The sequence below is a fragment of the Camelus ferus genome, chromosome 1, assembly GCF_009834535.1.
Source record: "Camelus ferus isolate YT-003-E chromosome 1, BCGSAC_Cfer_1.0, whole genome shotgun sequence".
NCBI lineage: Eukaryota > Metazoa > Chordata > Mammalia > Artiodactyla > Camelidae > Camelus > Camelus ferus.
In genome coordinates, this window is record NC_045696.1 from 49,779,205 (window position 1) to 49,797,139 (window position 17,935).

At 39.2% G+C, this 17,935-nt stretch overlaps 1 protein-coding gene across 11 annotated transcripts in view; it reads left to right on the forward strand.

Moving 5' to 3' along the window:
- PHLDB2 (pleckstrin homology like domain family B member 2) overlaps positions 1 to 17,935 on the forward strand; it is a 100,831-nt gene that overhangs the window by 63,225 nt on the left and 19,671 nt on the right. For 3 of the 11 annotated variants that reach the window (XM_032478888.1, XM_032478879.1, XM_032478895.1), the window contains 8 exons: positions 2,505 to 2,660; positions 3,617 to 3,727; positions 6,339 to 6,428; positions 7,756 to 7,899; positions 10,472 to 10,612; positions 11,781 to 11,880; positions 15,366 to 15,386; positions 17,221 to 17,256. In XM_032478888.1, coding sequence (XP_032334779.1) covers positions 2,505 to 2,660; positions 3,617 to 3,727; positions 6,339 to 6,428; positions 7,756 to 7,899; positions 10,472 to 10,612; positions 11,781 to 11,880; positions 15,366 to 15,386; positions 17,221 to 17,256 — 799 coding nt within the window. The remainder of the gene's footprint in view (positions 1 to 2,504; positions 2,661 to 3,616; positions 3,728 to 6,338; positions 6,429 to 7,755; positions 7,900 to 10,471; positions 10,613 to 11,780; positions 11,881 to 15,365; positions 15,387 to 17,220; positions 17,257 to 17,935) is intronic. The other 8 variants (XM_032478865.1, XM_032478905.1, XM_032478872.1 and 5 more) reach the window with 7 other exon arrangements.

Genomic DNA, 17,935 nt, shown 5'->3' on the forward strand with positions numbered 1-17,935 from the left:
AAGAAAACATAAAATTGGGCATTGAACTCCTGCCATATACATTATCAAAAAAGTTATTGGAAAAAGAAAAGGACTTCTGTTGAATTTCCTTTAGTGCAGCTGTTTTATTTCTTTTCACGCCTGGCCTTTGAACTTGCCAGCCACTAGAGATTTGTAATGTTCTTTTAGTGGAGAAGTTTAATTAAAATTTTTATTCAACTAGTCATATACTTGACTTTGAGCTTCCTGTATATATTATTCCATGCTCAATTAAACTACTCCTGTCCCCAAATTCCATCTCTTGAATTCTTGTTCTTATCTAAAGTCTTGTAAAAGTCTTTTCCCTTCCTAAGTTGTTTTTCTTTCACAGTGTAAGTTTATATGCACATGTTTTAATGGTTTAGATAACTTGATCAGATGATTACACCAGAAGAATCTGAGTGCTGAGTTTAGCTTTAATTTTCAACTTTCCTGCCTAGTGTGCTATTATTTTCATGCAGTGGTTTAAATATTTACTACAAATAATTTAGTGACTCTTGTGACCTTCATGTGGTTAAAATAACACATGGTGCATATTACCCAGATGTAGAGTAAGTGACTGACTAGCGTGGTGTATCTATTGTGAGCCACATGCCCACTTTGGATGAAGATTCTTTATAAACTAAAAAAAAAAAAAAAAAAAAAAAAATGCTTATTAAAATTTCTATCTTAATAACATTTAGCCACAAACCAAGCTAAATTGAAAGACCTGAAAAACTTGAGTACGGAGGCCATTGTGAATATATCTGCTGATGTTTTAAGACTACAGGTATTTTGTTTCAAGACATAACACTGGAGTTATAAGCATGAAATATCTGATAAACTTGAAATGTCACCCAGTGACTTCAAACCAAGACCACTTTCCGTTTGGCTAATTAAAATGTAAAGAAGTGTTAAGAAATGCTAAATATGTTTTTCAGATTTTCTTCAGCTTGAGAATCCACTGTGTTGACATAATAATCGTGTTGCTATAGTGTTGGTTGTAATTTCATGGTAGCCAATAGTCCTGTGAATCATCCCCAGAATAAAATTCATTCCAGAAGACAGAACTGTATTCCATTTGATTAAAAGACTTACTGTATCACTTACATGAAAAACTAGGGGAGGGAGTGATGTGTTTAAAGATAGAGCTCTAATTTATCATTTATTTCTTTACCCACTTATTTAGATCCAATTTATCATATATTTCTTTATCCATTTATTTAATGTGTTGATTGAAAAAAAAATTCCCTGACACTTTTACCTTCGTAGAGCTGAGAGCCATATAGCCCAGCTGCCTTTTTCTTTTTGGTCATCAATTATTTACAAATTAGATTTTTTAAAAAATCTTCTATACATACCTCATTTATAGCTCTGAAAAAGGCTCCCAAAATAAGGAGGTGTTTTTTATTTTTTAAGTAGATTGGAGAATAATTTACACAACATGCACCACTCTGCACAGATACAGATTCATTCCTGCCTTCAGACATCTCATAGGCTGAAGAAGGCCTATTGTCGACCATCTGACTTTCATGATTTGTTTGTTCTTAAGTGTCCTGAAGATTGTTCCTCAAATAGCAGGGCTTAACCTTTTGAGTCACTCTTTGTGCCTGATGAACGCTGTGGTTCTACTCTTTCTAGTAAATAGACGGGTCAACAATTTTAAGGGATTCATGGAAGCCCAGTTTAAGAATTCCAATCTTCAAATGTTTTTGATGACTTTTCCCTTCAAAAGCATTATTTGAGCATGCATGCCTATATATATACACATAGGTCATATTATATTATAAATATATAATACATATTGCATACCTACTCAAAAAATATATATTCATTTTTAAGTAATGTACATATACTACTCTACTTGTATGTACACTCTACTTGTATGTACATTAGAGAACATTTATTGAGAAATTGTAAAAGAAGAGAATAACTAAAAATAAATATAAAGAAGGTCTAATATTTCTCCCTCACATCCCAGTGGATTGTGTTGTATGCCATTTGGGGCACATGTCTCCCTCTCAGAGACCTCTGAGCTGTTACGTATGCCACCTTTTGAACCTTTTTTTTTTAAATAGTCAACAACTTTGGAATCTTGAATTTAATCTCTATACTAAAGTCTCATTTCATTTGAAAAATTGTGGAAAGTAGAAATTTATTCAAGAGACTATGTCACACCCTTGGTCTTATAATATTTTATACTTCTTAATCCATTTTAAAGCCACCTGGTAGATTTAAAGCAGGAATTCCAACATCCAAAGAACAAACTAAAACCAACAGTGAAATGAACGTTGTTCCCCCCTGCCCCCACCACCCCAGTCCCTTATTTCATTCTAAGTCACTGTTTTGGGTTTAACTACAAAGGGAGGATTATCATGTTCTAACCCTGGTCAGTGTTGTAACTGGAAAGATACTTTGGGACTTTTTGCTTTTAATAATTTTTTCTTCACATTAAGAAGTCTGCAGCCATTCTGGAGTGTCTTGTTTTCATTCCCTTTTCTCCAAAGGATGCCGATCTGTTGGATGTCGAAAGCAAACACTTTGAAGACCTGGAATTCCAGCAGCTTGAGCGCGAGAGCCGTCTAGATGAGGAAAAGGAGAACCTGACCCAACAGCTCCTGCGTGAAGTGGCTGAGTATCAGCGGAACATTGTTACTAGAAAGGTACTTTTGCCAGGTGTCTTTCAGCGACAAAGTCAAACTACACCCCTCACTACGTGACAATACGATTGTTTATATAGCGATAGTGTGTGTCCTTCTGTCTGTTATCTGTTTTACCTGAATACCTTTGTGTGTTCAATCACATGCCACATTTGGCAGCTTACGGAGCCTGCCATCTGTGAGTGGTGCTGCGAACTAGGTAAACTGAGACGTGTTACGGTCACTGTTACTTAATGCTGTAGATGCACTTATGAACTAATACCTAATTTTTTCTTTTATGTGAAAACCAAGGTAGAGAAAATTGGAAATCTAGATATATGTTTTAAATTACTTGCCTTTGCAGTCATGGTAACTAAACTTGGAATAATTCTATGCGCAGTCTTTTTGGAATGTCTCTGTTTCTGTTGCTCAGTAGTTCTCAAAGCCTGCCGATAGTTGGTTACTACTAGAAATAGCCTCGTGTAATGCCGTGCAGATTACTGCTTCCACCCAACCCTTAGCACCTAGATATCCAGCCCAAAATTCAGCTCTTGTTCCAGAATTTAGAATCACACCCCAGTGCTCTGTACTCAACTGATAAAACTAGGGAAACAAAGATGGAGAAAGTGACTTAAACTTTCGGTTTAAATAAGAAATTCCATTGTTTTTTTTCCCATGAGGCATCTCCCAAGATGATGTCAAAAATTCATTTATATTCTAAAACTAGACTTCCTGTTGACTTCTGGGTTCTTGAAATAGATTTTAAATCACTTAACCTTAGGTAGAGAAAAGCCTTGAACTTGGCAGTTCAAAGAAACTGCCTCACTGTCTCTGGGTAGTAATCACTGCCTAGCCACCATCAGGGAAATGTGATCACTGCTCTTCTAGTTGTAAACACTTTTCCTCCCTTTTCTAGGGCAGTCTGACAAAACTTTTCATGTCTAATGTACATCTTTCTATGGCCATCTTTTTTCCTCCAGGAAAAAATTTCTGCATTGAAAAAGCAAGCCAATCACATTGTCCAGCAGGCTCAGAGAGAACAAGATCATTTTGTGAAAGAAAAGAATAATCTGCTAATGATGCTGCAAAGGGTAAGTATTCCCTTTTCGGTGCTGGTTGCAGTGACACATGGGCTCCAACTCAGGGAAAGTTGCCTCCATCAAGGCAAGTGCCATTTAATAAAGAATAGTGAGCTCTAATTTAAGGAAGGATTGTCTATATACATTTTTATTTAATCCTCCAAATAATAATGAGTAAGAGCATTAATAAGCTGATGCTCTGTGAATGGTTAACTATAATTCAGAAAATAAGCAAAGATGTTTTCTTCATTTTTCTTCCATAATGTGAAAATCTAAACTATGGAAAATCTGTTTGTCTTCTGATTTTCTTCTTTAAAAAAAGCTCATTTTTTTTTGTTGAATAGGCAAAATGCATTCTGCTCTTTTTACTGCTGTCAAACATTTTGGCTCAGTTGCTCTGGAGTTTTGAACTCCAATTATCGGCATGTGGGTCTTCTCGGAGAATGCCACATTGGATTTAGCTTGGCTTAATTGGCAAAGTAGAAACCCCATGTGTGGCAAGATCATTCTCATTAAACAGACTATGCCCCCTTCTGTCCAGCACCTAAAGTGACTTTGCCTAACCTGCAGCCCAATTTTCTGATGTAGTCCCTGGTCTAATTTCAGGAGTAAGACAACAAAAATTAAAATTGATGGGGCTAGTCTCAGGACTGAGCCTTACCCGCAATCAATACCTGGAATTTGACACTTGGGATCATGAAAATACGCGATCGGCCCAGAGTGGAGTGCAGGAGAAAGATCAAATCTAGAATGATGGATGAAGGATGAGGCTGTCCCATGGTCCCACCTAGAAGTGTAGTTGGAGCATTCCCAGTGTAGCTACTTAGCCATTTTTGGGTTGAGAACAGAGAAGAGATTGGTCCTTCATATAAAATGATGAGTTCACTTGGGGTGCCTCTGTAGCCCACATGGGACCCCTGACAGCTCCCCTCCTCCTGCTTCTTCAGCACCTAGAAATCTCCCATTGGAGCTGTATTTTCCAGCCCTGTGCTCAGCTCTGGGGGTGAACTCTGGTGCCATTAGCCTCCCCATCACCTTTTGCTCACAAGATTCAAAGGCACAACTCAAATTAGATAGTGTAACACACAGTATTTCAGAAGGTTTTGAAATTTTAGTAAAAAGGGAAAAAGTCTCCAATGATGAATTTTTTTAAATAGGTGAACACAATAGGAATACTCTGTCCTCATTAAAATATATAAAATATGATTCTACTGTAAAAATTGTGGTTCGTAAGTCTTAAGATTTTTATTACCCCAAGTTGACCTATAGATGATCTCTATTCCAGTAAAAATCCTAATAGATGTTTTTGAAGAAATTGACAAGTTGACGCTGAAATTTACAGTCATTCTTCATTATTCGTGGAGTCCATATTTGTGAGTCCACCTGTTCACTAAAGTTTATTTGTAACCTTAAAATAAGATTAATACTTGTCATGCAGTCACTGATGGACATGCACAGAGCAGTGAATGTTTTGAGTCACTTGATGGACATGCATGTTACCAGCTTAGGCTGAACAGGGCAATGCTCTGTGAACAAGTGTTCTGTTTGTGGATGGTTTAGTGCCATGTTTTCACATTTTTTGTGTTTTTTGTTAGTGATTTTGCTATTTAAAATGGCTCACAAGCCTTCTGCAAAAGTACTGTCTGGTGTTCCTAAGAGCAGGAGGGCTTGATGTGCCTTATGGAGAAAATACAGGTGTTAGATAAGCTTCATTCAGGCTTGAATTATAGTGCTGTTGGCTATGAGTTGAATGTTAATGAGCCAACTTTATGTTAATAAGATGTCTTTAAACAGAAACACACATAAAACAAAGTTATGTGTTGATCAATTGATGAAAATACTGTGACTATAAGCCCACAGGAACCCAGCCCTGTATTTCCCCTTGAAACAGTGGTTCAGGATTCACTAGTTCAGTGTTCGTGGCAACATGGCTACTGCAAATAATGAGAATAGACTGTACATGAAAATGTAAAAGGCATCAAACAGCCAAAACAAATTTGAGCAAGAAGAATAAAGTTGCAGGATTTATACTATTTGACTTCAAGTTTTACTCTAAAGCTGTAGTGTTTAAGATGGTGTGGTGCTGGTATACAAATAAACATATAGATAAGAGGAAACGAACAGAGTCCAGAAAGAGACGCCCACATGTACTGTTTATTGATTTTTGACAGGCTCCAAGACAATCCACTAGGGAAAGGAAAGTGCTGGATCAAGTGGGTAAACATGGGAAAAAGTGAACCTCAACACCGTTCATCCTCACACCACACATATAAATTAATTCAAGACAGATTTTAGATCTAAACATAAAAATTAAAATGATAAATTTTCTAAAAGATATAGTGTGCAAGTGCTTCTTCTTGGCCTTGGGGTAAGCAAGGATTTCTTAAAGAGGAAATGACAAAGGACTTGTATCCAGAATATATGAGAAACGACTACAACTCAATAATAATAGATAAACAACCAATAAATAAATTTTTTAAAAATCAGACAAAAGACTTGAATACAAACACTTCACAAAAGAAGATATGAGAAGGGTCAATAAGTCACGTGGTAAAATATTCAGTCAGTAGTCGTCAGGGAAATGCAAGGTTGAGTCAGCTTAATAGGTTTTGTGTTCCTTCAGGAAAAGGAAAATCTTTGTAATTTGGAAAAGAAGTACTCCAGCCTTTCAGGGGGGAAAGGGTTTCCTGTCAACCCCAGTACTCTGAAAGAGGTAAGCTATGATTTTATATGTCCACTGGTACCACCTTAGAAGTCAGGAGATGCACCTCAGTTCTATGTGATTCACTGACTAGGAAAAACACTAACAGAAATGACTTATGAAAGCACTCAATGCTTTGATGGTCTTCCTGCCTTTCATTATTTATGCTTTGAGGATTTCAGGGATTATCTTTGTGTCTAATGCAGATACACTGTGTGTGTGTGTGTGTGTGTGTGTGTGTGTGTGTGTGTTTGTGTGTGTGTGTGTGTGTTTAGGTAAGTGAAGTAAATGCTCATCACATAATAGTTGTAACTAATGTGTGCCTCAGAAGTACTTCGTGAAATATTTCTGCAAAAGCTTTATTAGACTGTTCGGTTTCATAGGTTTCATAGTTTCTCTCCATTATTTAGAACACAGATCCGGCAGATTCAGTAAATAAAGAGTGGTTGTGAATGGACTGTGGTGGAATAAGGTTATGTTAGCGAGGTGGGCAGGGGCTGGGTCTTGCGAGTCATGTTAAAGAAATATGGTTTATTTTATGTAGATGGGAAGCTACTGAGTGGTTTTAAGCAGGAAGGTGACATTATCTGAGGTCCATTTGTTAAATATCACTCTGGGCTGCTCTGTGGATTTTAAGAAGGAGATGCCGGGAAACCAGTATGGCGGTGATGGAGATAGTATAGGCCAGAGATGCTGGTGGCCTGGATTCAAACAAATGAAGAGAGATGGAGAGAATTAGCTGGATGTAGAAATACTCACAAGAGGACAGTGGCCTTTTAATTTTCATTTTGTTGAGATGCCTAAAAGCTAGATTCCATGGCAAATAAATTCATGCTTTATAAATATCTTAGTGCAAAACCCAAGAACCAGTAGTCTACATTTCTTCACTGTCTGATTTGTCAGGGAGCAGTAGAGGGGAGAATCTAGGAATAAAGATTTGTGGAAAAGCCTCTTGAATTAGAGAGTGATTGCGTTGTCGATTTTATATCTTGGATTTATTTTGCCTGCGATTGTTTTAAATGCTGTGTAGTAACAACCTTATTCAGTCAACGGAATGGATGCTGATACTGATGGATACTTTTAAATCAAAGCTATTTACAATAGAGTCATTTTGATTTCACCTGAAATTTTACTTTTAGTGTTTGAAATCTCATTTTCAAGATTAAGCACCATAAATCCATTTTAATTGCTCATGATTGCCTTAATGAAACATTTGATAATACCACAGAGACCAGGCTGTGCCGCTCTGAGCTAACTCCATTGTACTGGGACCATTAATACTCTTGCATGCCTCAGCTCTTGCTTTCCTTGTGTTTAACTTCTGAATTCCTCCTTTTAGGGCTATATCATTGTAAATGAAATTAATGAGCCATGTGGCAATTCCACGAATCTCTCCCCTTCCACTCAGTTCCCTGCTGACGCTGACGCTGTTGCCACTGGGCCTACCACAGCTGTGCTGGTCAGCCAGCCACAAAATAAAGAGGTGTGTTGGCATGCCATTTCATTTGTTCACTGCTTTTCTCATGTCAGAAATTAACCCACGGTTACCTGAAAACGAGGGTATGGGAGACAAGGACATGTCTGGTTGACCAGAGGGCCAGGGTGATGCTGAGTTTGAGAAACAGACCGATTCGGGGGTAGTGCTCTACCAATGATCCTGGAAACCAGGAAACTTGGTACAGAGTATGCAGCACCAGGAGAAGTAAGCTCAGAAAAGAAACTACATATCAGCACTCTAGCCCAACCTAGTTTTCTTAGAAACCACAAAGCCTTTCTAAAATTGTTGGTTTGAATCATCTTTCCAGTTTGATTTTGTCTTCTGTTTTGTTTTGCAGTATGGATTTTTTGTTTGTTTGTTTAATGCTATGCTGCCTTAAAACATGTGGGCAGGGGCAGTTAATAGTAAATTAAAACACCTCGTACTGATTCAAGTTGCTCACAGTGTAGGATTTTAACAAGAGGCTAAATTGAAAAATACTGCCCATCATTTATGACTTCTTGGGTAACATTTAAGAAAACAGAACAATCATATTATCAATTTCATTTCTTTGTCTTAATCTTTCATTTCATATGGACACATATATACTTTTTCTTTCTCCTATAAAGCAAAGATCACCTGTCTGTTCTGGATTTATGTTTCCTTCCACCCTTTCTCCTCATCCTATCACTCAACCTCCATCAGCCTCTTGGCCTGAAGTCGTGGCTACATCTGTCGATCCTTCCCCTTTAAATGACACACCTCCTCCTCTACCAGCTAAGAAACACAGGAGGCAGCAGCAGCAGGAGCAGCAGGTAATTAGGAGCTGGTGGTCAGAGTGTGGGAATGTTATCTCCACAAAAGAGTTACTTATGGGAAATCTCTTCTTCAACTTTTCCAAAGGTATTTTTTAAAAAAACAAGGTGCATACTCCTTTTTTTTAAAGGACATTTTTTATTATGTCCTAAGAGTGTGGGGATTGTTAGAAAGTTTGAGACTTTGATTGTCCCCTCCTGGCGTTTGGCATGTTTGACCTAGCTTCACATCCTCATGCTTCAGATCCCATTCAACCAAAATACTGCAACTTGCCTCGGATATTCTTCAAAATAATAATTATTTCCATAATATCCACAGTGTAAAAAGTTGCTGTGTCAACACAAAATATTTTCCTTACACATTATTGAAGCCATAATAGACAGCATTCCTCTGCTACGAGTCAAAATTTGCAAAACATTTTACCAGTGTCTCATTTCTTCCTTCCAACAATCCCGTGATGTATAAAATATCTCCATATTGATGTTTAGGGAACTGAGTGAGGCTCAGCGTTGGTAAGTAGCTTGTCCAGGGTCAGACCACAAGCAGGGCATGTGGTCCAGAGAACAATAAGTTTTTAACTGTTTTAACATTTTAAAGTAAATAATTTATTATTCCAAACGCTGCCCTCCTTTTAGTGCATTCAGTGCATACTCACGTGTGGGTATTCAAAAAAAAAAATCTGTTTTAAGACTCCTTTCAACTATCATCAAATCCATATATGAATTTGGCCCCAGGGGTCAGTCATTAGCCCCCCAAAGTAGGCGCCCCCTGGTTTACTATGCCCGGCCCTTACCTTTCCTGCAGGAACCCTCACTATCTGTTACCTTCTGTTAAAAGACTGTATCTCCTCACAACTTTTAGGTTCATAAATATCACGTATAAATAGATAATTGTAAAGTTAAAATGCAGATATTCTTCATGATTGGCATGTTTGAAGATTGATAGTAAATTTGATAACTCAGATTTGAACTCATTGTGACATATTTCAAAAGCCTGAGTTTGGTATAAAAATGGTCAAACCGAAAGAATCTGTAGTTAAGAAGTAACTTTTCTATCAAAGACATTTTTGGGGGAGGCCAAGAAAACTTTGGAGAAGTTTCAAGTTGGCCAAAATTTTGCCTTAGGAATCTGAAGAAAAAAAAAATAATAAAATCATCAACAGGAGGATTTTTAAATGCGAGGGATTACAATAGGGGCTTCTTGGCCAGGATCTTTTTTAAATCGAGAAGGATGCCTTACATGGAAACATTATGTGGATTGGAGTGTGTTTATGTGATTGAGATAATGATTCCAACTTTAAAGCAACTTCCCTGTTTACTCTTTGTCTCCGTCTTCTTTCTTCTCCCTTTTCGTGTTCTCCTCAAACTGGGATCTGTGCCATCACACAGCACTGTCCAGACAGACAAGGGGAGAAACTGCTTACTTGCTTTGTCCACTGGCTGTTCCGCCATCCACATGGCAACCATCATAATAATTTGTAAGTTGTCCTGAGGCCCCAAGGCAGCAGGCACTACTGTGAAAGGGACAGGTGGATTTTTAAAAAAAATTTTTCTAGGTTCAGTAGTAGACTCCTCCAGTATCTATGTATCTTACCAAATGCTAGCCCAAGTCTCTTAGTGAACACGAGTACAAGCTGAATAATTTTTTTTAATTCTGTGTTAAAATTCCAAAGCTTCCTTGTAAATGCATACTTCCTAATTTCCTCAGTGACCTGTTTCAGTTAGTCAAGTTGTGCTATTCTGCTTTACATTTGCATTTAAAGCACTTTAGAAGTCTGGAAGAAAGGAAAAAACAGCATCAAGAAGGCCTCTATCTGAGTGACACTTTGCCTCGAAAGAAAAGCACCCCTTCCATATCCCCACATTTCAGCAGTGCTACTATGGGGAGGAGCACCGCCCCGAAGGTAGGACATGGGGAGAACCACGGGCTTCACCTTCACTGAGTCCATTTGTCCTCTTGTTGACTGATGTGCAAAGGCCCTTAAAGAAAATGCTCTATAATGAACCAGTAAGTTTGCTTGTTAGGCAGACATCGTAATTAAATTGCATTTCCTACCCATTCAGAGGACATTTGAAATTATACACTCTGGTACCAAAGCACCTACCCAGTCCAGTGGTGAGTAGCATTCACTTCTGTGACACACTCCCATAGCTGCATCCCAGATCTGGAAATTGGAGGATAGAAGCCCTGGATTCCAGGAATAATAGCAACAAATACTTACGGAGTTATTTCTTTGAGCCTGACACTGGGCCAAGCCTTTTATGTGGATTGTTTCATTTTAAAACCCAACAGCACTATGCAGTGAAAGTACTAATTATTATCATCCCCATTGTGCACGTGGGTAAACCCAGGTGGAGAGAAGCCACGTGGCTGGCCCCCGTGCCCTCAGCTGGTGGCACTGACGCAAGAATGTGAACCCTTGAGGTGTGATGCCTGAGTCACCTTCACTTCTGTTCTGCTGACTTGCCCAGGGGTCATTGCAGGAAGAGGGGAAGGGAAACTGAGAAGGAGGTCCTGAGTGGGACATACTCTGGGATCCTTCCCTTGCCCTTAATCAGAGTAACTTTGTTTTCATCTATTTTATAAACTGGCATTCCAGGTATATTTTACACTAAGGATTTTGCTATTTTAAAAGACTGCTGAAACCACAGGGATAATTAATAAGTTTCTCCAGTTGTCAGCCCATTTGATAACTAGGAGTGGATGGAAATTGGTGCCCTTGTAATGAGTGTAGATCTTCTCTGTCCTTGTGCATGATGTGCATGCATTCTTGACCCCGCATCTGCCCTCTGCTCCTCATGCATGAAGGACTTTGAGTTGTTCTCTAAGGTGGTTTTGGACAGTGTTTTCCCCATCTGTCTTCAGTCTGGGAATTGCTGCCACTGGAGGAATGGCTGTGATGTTGAGACTGCTGTGGAGCTCCTGGGGAGGGACATCAACACACGGGATGCAGAGCCTTACCTTCCCTGCCCTCTGTACCAAGATAGGAGCTGTGGAAACAGCGATGTGACCATGTCCGGAAGGACCACTGGGCCTGCAGTTTGCCTGAATTATTTCCCTGGTTTTCACAGGGCCACCTGCCCCTGGGACAAAGCAACAGCTGTGGCAGCGTGCTCCCCCACTCCCTGGCAACCATGACCAAAGACTCAGAATCTCGGAGGATGCTCAGAGGTATGTATGTACCTTTTAAACCGAGTGTCATGTCCTTTGTCAAGCACTAGAGTTCCTTAGGGAGAGTGAGTCGGAGCAGAGTTGGGGGTCATTAGAGAGGGAATCAACCACTGTCCTCAACTTTATTCTTCATGTATCCCCTTTAGGGAGGGGTGTGTGTATATATATACTCCTTATTGTCCTAAGATGATTTTTCCCACATACACACATGGCTGGTACATTTTAAACATACCCATTGTACTTTATAAATTCAATGGAATTCTCAGATAAGAAAGGCCCGTAGAGAGTTACTAACCTTTGTATTTGATTGGGAGAAACTAAAAAGAGACCACTGACGTCCTGAGAGATTCCCAGGGCACTTAACTGAGTCACTGCCCTGGTTTGTGGCTGAGCCACTCTGTTTCACCCCTGCTAAAGGCTCACTGAGCTGACACAGAGCACCAGTGGCCCAGGACAAACTTCCCAGAGGGCTTTTAATGTGGACTGAGCTTTCATTCTATGTGGATGTTTTGGACTCTCAGCATAGTCTATTTCTTTGTAATAGTACATTGCATTTTTCAAGTAGTCTTTGTGGGACTAGAAGAAAATGCTATAATGCAATTCCAGAGGTGAGGTTCTCATTGAGAAGATTCGATTTATTGTGTTAACATAGTAAAGTTTAGGTCAATTTATATTGGCCCTGACTTTTGAACAAGCGCAGTGCTAGATAGCAAGAGTGCACATAAATGACATGATCTTTGCCCTTGACATACTTATAGTCTCATGAGGAAGAGAGACACAAAACATACGATTTCAGTAAACTGTGTAAATGCAATGATGGAGGTTTGCCCAGGATGTGAATGGGGATGCCAGCAGTGGCCTCTCAGCGCATTCGTTAGTGGGATTCATACCCTTCCCTCTAAGCAGGCTGGGTTTCAGCTCAGACTGCTCGGCCTCTTTACTAATGTCACCAGGGAGTAATCACTGATACCATGAGAAATAATGTGTAATTATTAGTGTACGTATAATTAATGGTGTGTATATGTGTGTGGATAAGTGGAATATATATGTCACTTGAGTGAGGCTTTCATCATCACCAGAAGGGATTTAAGAGCTAACAGAGGCCATGGTATTCATACATGTGGTTTATAACGTGTGAGAGGTTCACAGTGTTAACATTTGAATAAAATACACTTGAGTGAACTTCTCCTTTATTTTTTCATAATTTCTTAATAAGCTAAAAATATCTCTTACAGTTTATAAATAATAAACAAATGATTATTTTTTGGCTCTCACTTATAACTGTTCACTTGTGGGTCAAGTCTGTTTTCTGTTAAGGCATTCTTCTGTGATATTTATAAACTTCTTTTTAAGTAAATTTTTTCCCTCTGGCTGAAGACAACAAAGTTTGGGTTAGCCACTATGCCATATTTATGTTGAAAGCATTTCCTTAGAGAGTAAGAAAAACTAGACTTTTATACCAAATGGATAGATTTGTAAAAATCGAGTTGTTAACAGTATCATATAAAAAGATTCTTGTGAGATGTAGTGAAACAGAAGGGATGTTTGATCTCTATTTTTCTAATTTGTTTTTCCCTTAAATAATAGAAATCCTCATGTTAGGTTCATGAAGAAAAAACTGAGCCAATTCCTTAGGTCACATTAGGGACGGACATACCCTCTGGGAAATCTGTTGTCTTTGACTTAGCTTTCGTGCTCTGTTCTTCACTGGTAGGTCTTTTATCCATCTGAGAGGTCTGCAGCCTCAGTCTTTCCCTGCTGCAGCTCTAAGTGGTGTTCCTCTTAAAGAGTTCCATGTGGTGCTGATGAGACAGCTCCCCAGTAAACAGAGAACCATCATGTATGTGTTGATCCAAGAGGATGTGATGTAAATATCTTGTGAGGCCAGCCTGCCACCCTTGACTCCCCCACCCAGAGGAGGAGCAGTTGGGAACTGCAGTTTTTTGAGTTAAAACAGACCATCAAATTGGTGGGATTTTCTACCAGGCCCATACAGCTGGCCCACAAGGACCAAGAAAGATGAATGATAATTTCATTTGGAATTGTTTCACTAGCACGTGTTGGCTTCATTCAACTAGCAAACGCCAAGTAAAATTTCATTTTTGAAACAAACTGGACCTTGCACATTTTCATTAACTCGAGTGAAATAAATCTTAACCATTTTTATGACTTGCACAATTAACTTAAATGAACTATTCTTTTGCTGCTTATTCGTAATGGACACATCAAGGACAATGGTGTAAGTATCAGCCTTCCTTCTGTCAGCACTGTTTTAGTAGAACTGACAACGTGATCCTGCCGACAAAGATCTCTGAGAGCAGGTTTCAAGCAGAGAGCCCAGGAACTCAGCTCTTAAAGTTGTAATGGTTATTGGCTTTTGTACAACTTGTGAACTATTCCTCTGTAAGCTTTAGAATGAATGAAATCTTTGTCCTTTTGTCTTCTGTTCAATGCAGGAAAGTCCAAGAAAGGTATGACAACCTCCCTGTGTGGTGTTTTTGTTTCCAGCAAATAGTGAAAGGTCATTGTCAAGTCACCTTTAAGAAGTGATCAGATTTAAAACTGTACAATGGTGTATTTTTCAGTCTAATGATTATTCCTTTTACACAATAGAGGAAAATTGTTGCACATTTGCTAGAAACACAATGCTGGGTGCAGCTGCCGTTCATTCATGGGCAGCTGCACGACCCTCTTTGTTTTGTTTTTTTGTTGCAAGGTCAGACCATGCAGGAAACACGAGTGCTTCAGAAGCATTGTTTTGTAAGACTCAGGATCTAGATGAAGAAAGAGCGGGCCTTGTGATGTATGTCGGCTAAGTGTCAAACAGGATATTTCTCCTTTATAAAGGCCAGGTGTAAATAAGGAGGCTACATGGGAGGATGGAAGGATTTTGGAGGCTCCAACTTGTTCATTCCATTTAAGCCAGTTTTATAGGAAAGATTCAGCAGAGAGTGAAGAGCAGTCTAGATGTCTGGCTGGAATAAATAAGACGCTTCTTATGTGGCCGGGTGATAGAGACGGAGGATGTTACAGGACTGACTTGTAAAGTTTGATGGGTTGTGCTTCAAATAATTGAATGGCATGTTGCAAACCTTAGCTCTTAAAAACTATCTGTTAATGTCCTCTCAGCAAAAAGAACTGTTTCATAGATAGAATCTTGTCTTTAGTCTCCCTGTTTTCTAGTTGACCCATGTGTGCGAAAGGTTTTCTCATTTTTGACTGTGTGCATGTTTCATAAGCTTACTTTTGTTTTTTTAACTTCTTGAGTTCTTCTCTATAAACTCAGATTTAATCTAAAACTGTGAACATCTTACCTCATCAAGCTGGTATTGTGACTAACCCCGTCAACGACTGCATGCTGAAGTGTCTGTTTTCCTGTCCCTTTGCCATCCTTTTTGATCTTGTATCTTTTTCCCTTTCACTGTCATCCTCCTCATTCCTGACTTGTCCTGCGCCTTCGTCTTCCGGCTGTGGACTGTGGGTAGGAAGAATGAGTTTCTCAGCAGGTGAGAAATGGTCGGAAATACCCATTAATTTTATCCTCTCAAACCAGATTATAATTTGGTCATCTAATTTTCTGTATTAAGGCCCAGATAACCATTTGAAGGTCTATAACACACATTTGGAAAATACTGGCGAGATTATGTATCCCACAATGGTTAACTCACAAAGGACTTTTCAGATCCAATTAGCTAGAATTCATAAAGATGAGCATTTTGAAAAATAATGATAAATGGGCTTTGCACAGCCAATCTGTTGGCTCTTCCAGGGCAGTGAAGAGAGTTGAATTGGCTTGGGTTCCATGTTTGTGCTGTGCTTAGCGACCAGCCTCGGGTATTATCAGGTCTCACTTTATAAAGCCTATAAAATACCGCATTCAGACAGACATTTCTGCCTGGATAGGAAGGATTTAGAGCATTTACAAGGCCTTTTTTCCTTTTTAGTTGCTGTCCCACTGCTGAATGTTATTCTTGCTACATAATTTTGAAACAAAAACAAAAACCAAGCAGTCTCAAGGATTTGGGAAAGTCTCAGGTTTTTTTCCAACCCCCTTGCTTTGCCCCACCCCAAACAGTAGATGCATTCCACGTCCTTATTTAGCCACTAACATGGTTAGAATTTACAGATGAACAAGTGAATACATTCAGTGAGTCTTTATTTTGTGACATCTGAATACCAAGCAAATGGGGGTGAACAGGATACACATGTCCCCCTCCCTGATAACTTATCTTGAGTGGAGGCTTAATCAGCTCACAATGGTACTGATGCTACCTTACTGCACCAGCAGCTCTTCCTGGGCCCCTACCTGGGAACCCTCCCCCAGAATCCTGATCTCCTGCAGGGTTTTTCTGTTGAAAATATCTGTCTCTTTAAAGGGCCGGGACAGAGCCTGGATCCTAAAGCCAGCTCTTATGAGTCACACTGGTGCAATTCTGGGGTCCCAAGGAGGAGGTCCATGCCCTCGTTTGTAATTGCAGGAGTAACTTGGTTTTTTGGGGGGATTGTTCAGGAGGGAGGAGGCTCAGCCAGGTGACAGCTGAGTTCATCGTGATCAGTTGAGTGTTGCCGGTGGGGGGAAGGGAGCAGCTCATAAGATGGACGTTCAACACACTTGGGTCCACAGGAAACAAAAGTCCTGCTTTGGGAAAGCTGCTTGTTAGCAGCAGCACTTCCCATTCAGGCTGCCATGAAAACGCAAGGTGTTCATCCTACCACCGGAATGATGGAAGGTTCCCTCGGACTGAGAGCAGCGAAATACAGCGAAACACAGAGGAGGTGACCTAGGGGATTTAGGGTCACAGTCCTTAGCACGGTACACATTGTAACACGGCTGTCCCTTGTGCCTGCATCCAAAACATTGGCACCATTTTAGTTTACTGTCTACTTCTCATGAAGGTGGTAAGTTCATTTTCTTATTTTGTGATACTTTTGGGAAAAAAAAAATTCCTAGAAGATATGAGGAGCAGGGCATACAGTTGTTTTAAGAAGAAATATATTCACTCTCTTTTCTGCTTTTCCCGAAAGTGTTCGTTGCGTTGTAGGAACTGACTTTTCCTCATTGTGAAAAACTGAAGGGAAGGGAGGTTTGGCACATGTCATCGCACAGGAGATAATTCTTGCATGTTTTTAATTATAGGGCTGTCCTTTAGGGATTTGTTTTTCATACTAAAACCAGGACATGTCTCTCATGTCATTAGTGCCAGTGTGAGGTTTTCTTTGCCAACAAGCCTTTTTGGAAAACATAAGGAAAGATATGTGTATGACCTTTTCAAATAATTTCTGGTGTGTTTTTCTTGTCCCCCCTTTTTCCATGATGAATAATTGGAAACAATTTAAAAGGAGCAGTTAGTAATTCCAAAAGTTCAAGTATCAAAGGTAAATATTTGAATATTGAATTATTTTGCCATTCTTAAGGGGATAAAAGGCACATGCTCCACGCTTATGAATGCACTGGCTTCGTGTGATGCTTTATGCATTAATCATTGCAATTAATGACATGCTCTCTAAAGTCTCATGGTGTGCTTTCACGTTTTGCATGTTTCCTGAGCAGAGTGATATGTAGTTTTTGCGTATGGGTGTTTGTTTATCATTTATAATTACATTTTATATTTAAAGAAACTTATTTTCCCAGAATTGCCTTAATGTGTACTAACATTTTCACGTAGATAATCTAAAACTACTCCAAAATACGAACGGCATGCAAATTCCTCATGGAACTAAAATCATCTTACAGTTTTAGTTTTGGTTTATAGTGCTTTGTTAAAGCATCATGGATTTGGCTTCTGTTTTTAAATGGAAATATTAGTCAACAGCTGAGGAAGTTGTTTGGAATCACTTGTCTTCTTTTGCCCTTTGGCCTTCTTTTTGACCATTTCATTACTAATTAAAAGCCTCATTGAGAGGTAGATTGAGCACAAGAAAACGGAAAATTCAGATGGTCCAATTGTAAACTCTTAATAATAAGTCTAGTAGGAAATTTGATCAGATTTGATTTGATTGCAAACTATGGTACCGGCTAAAGAAAACATCTTTTTAATGAATCAAGGGATTTATT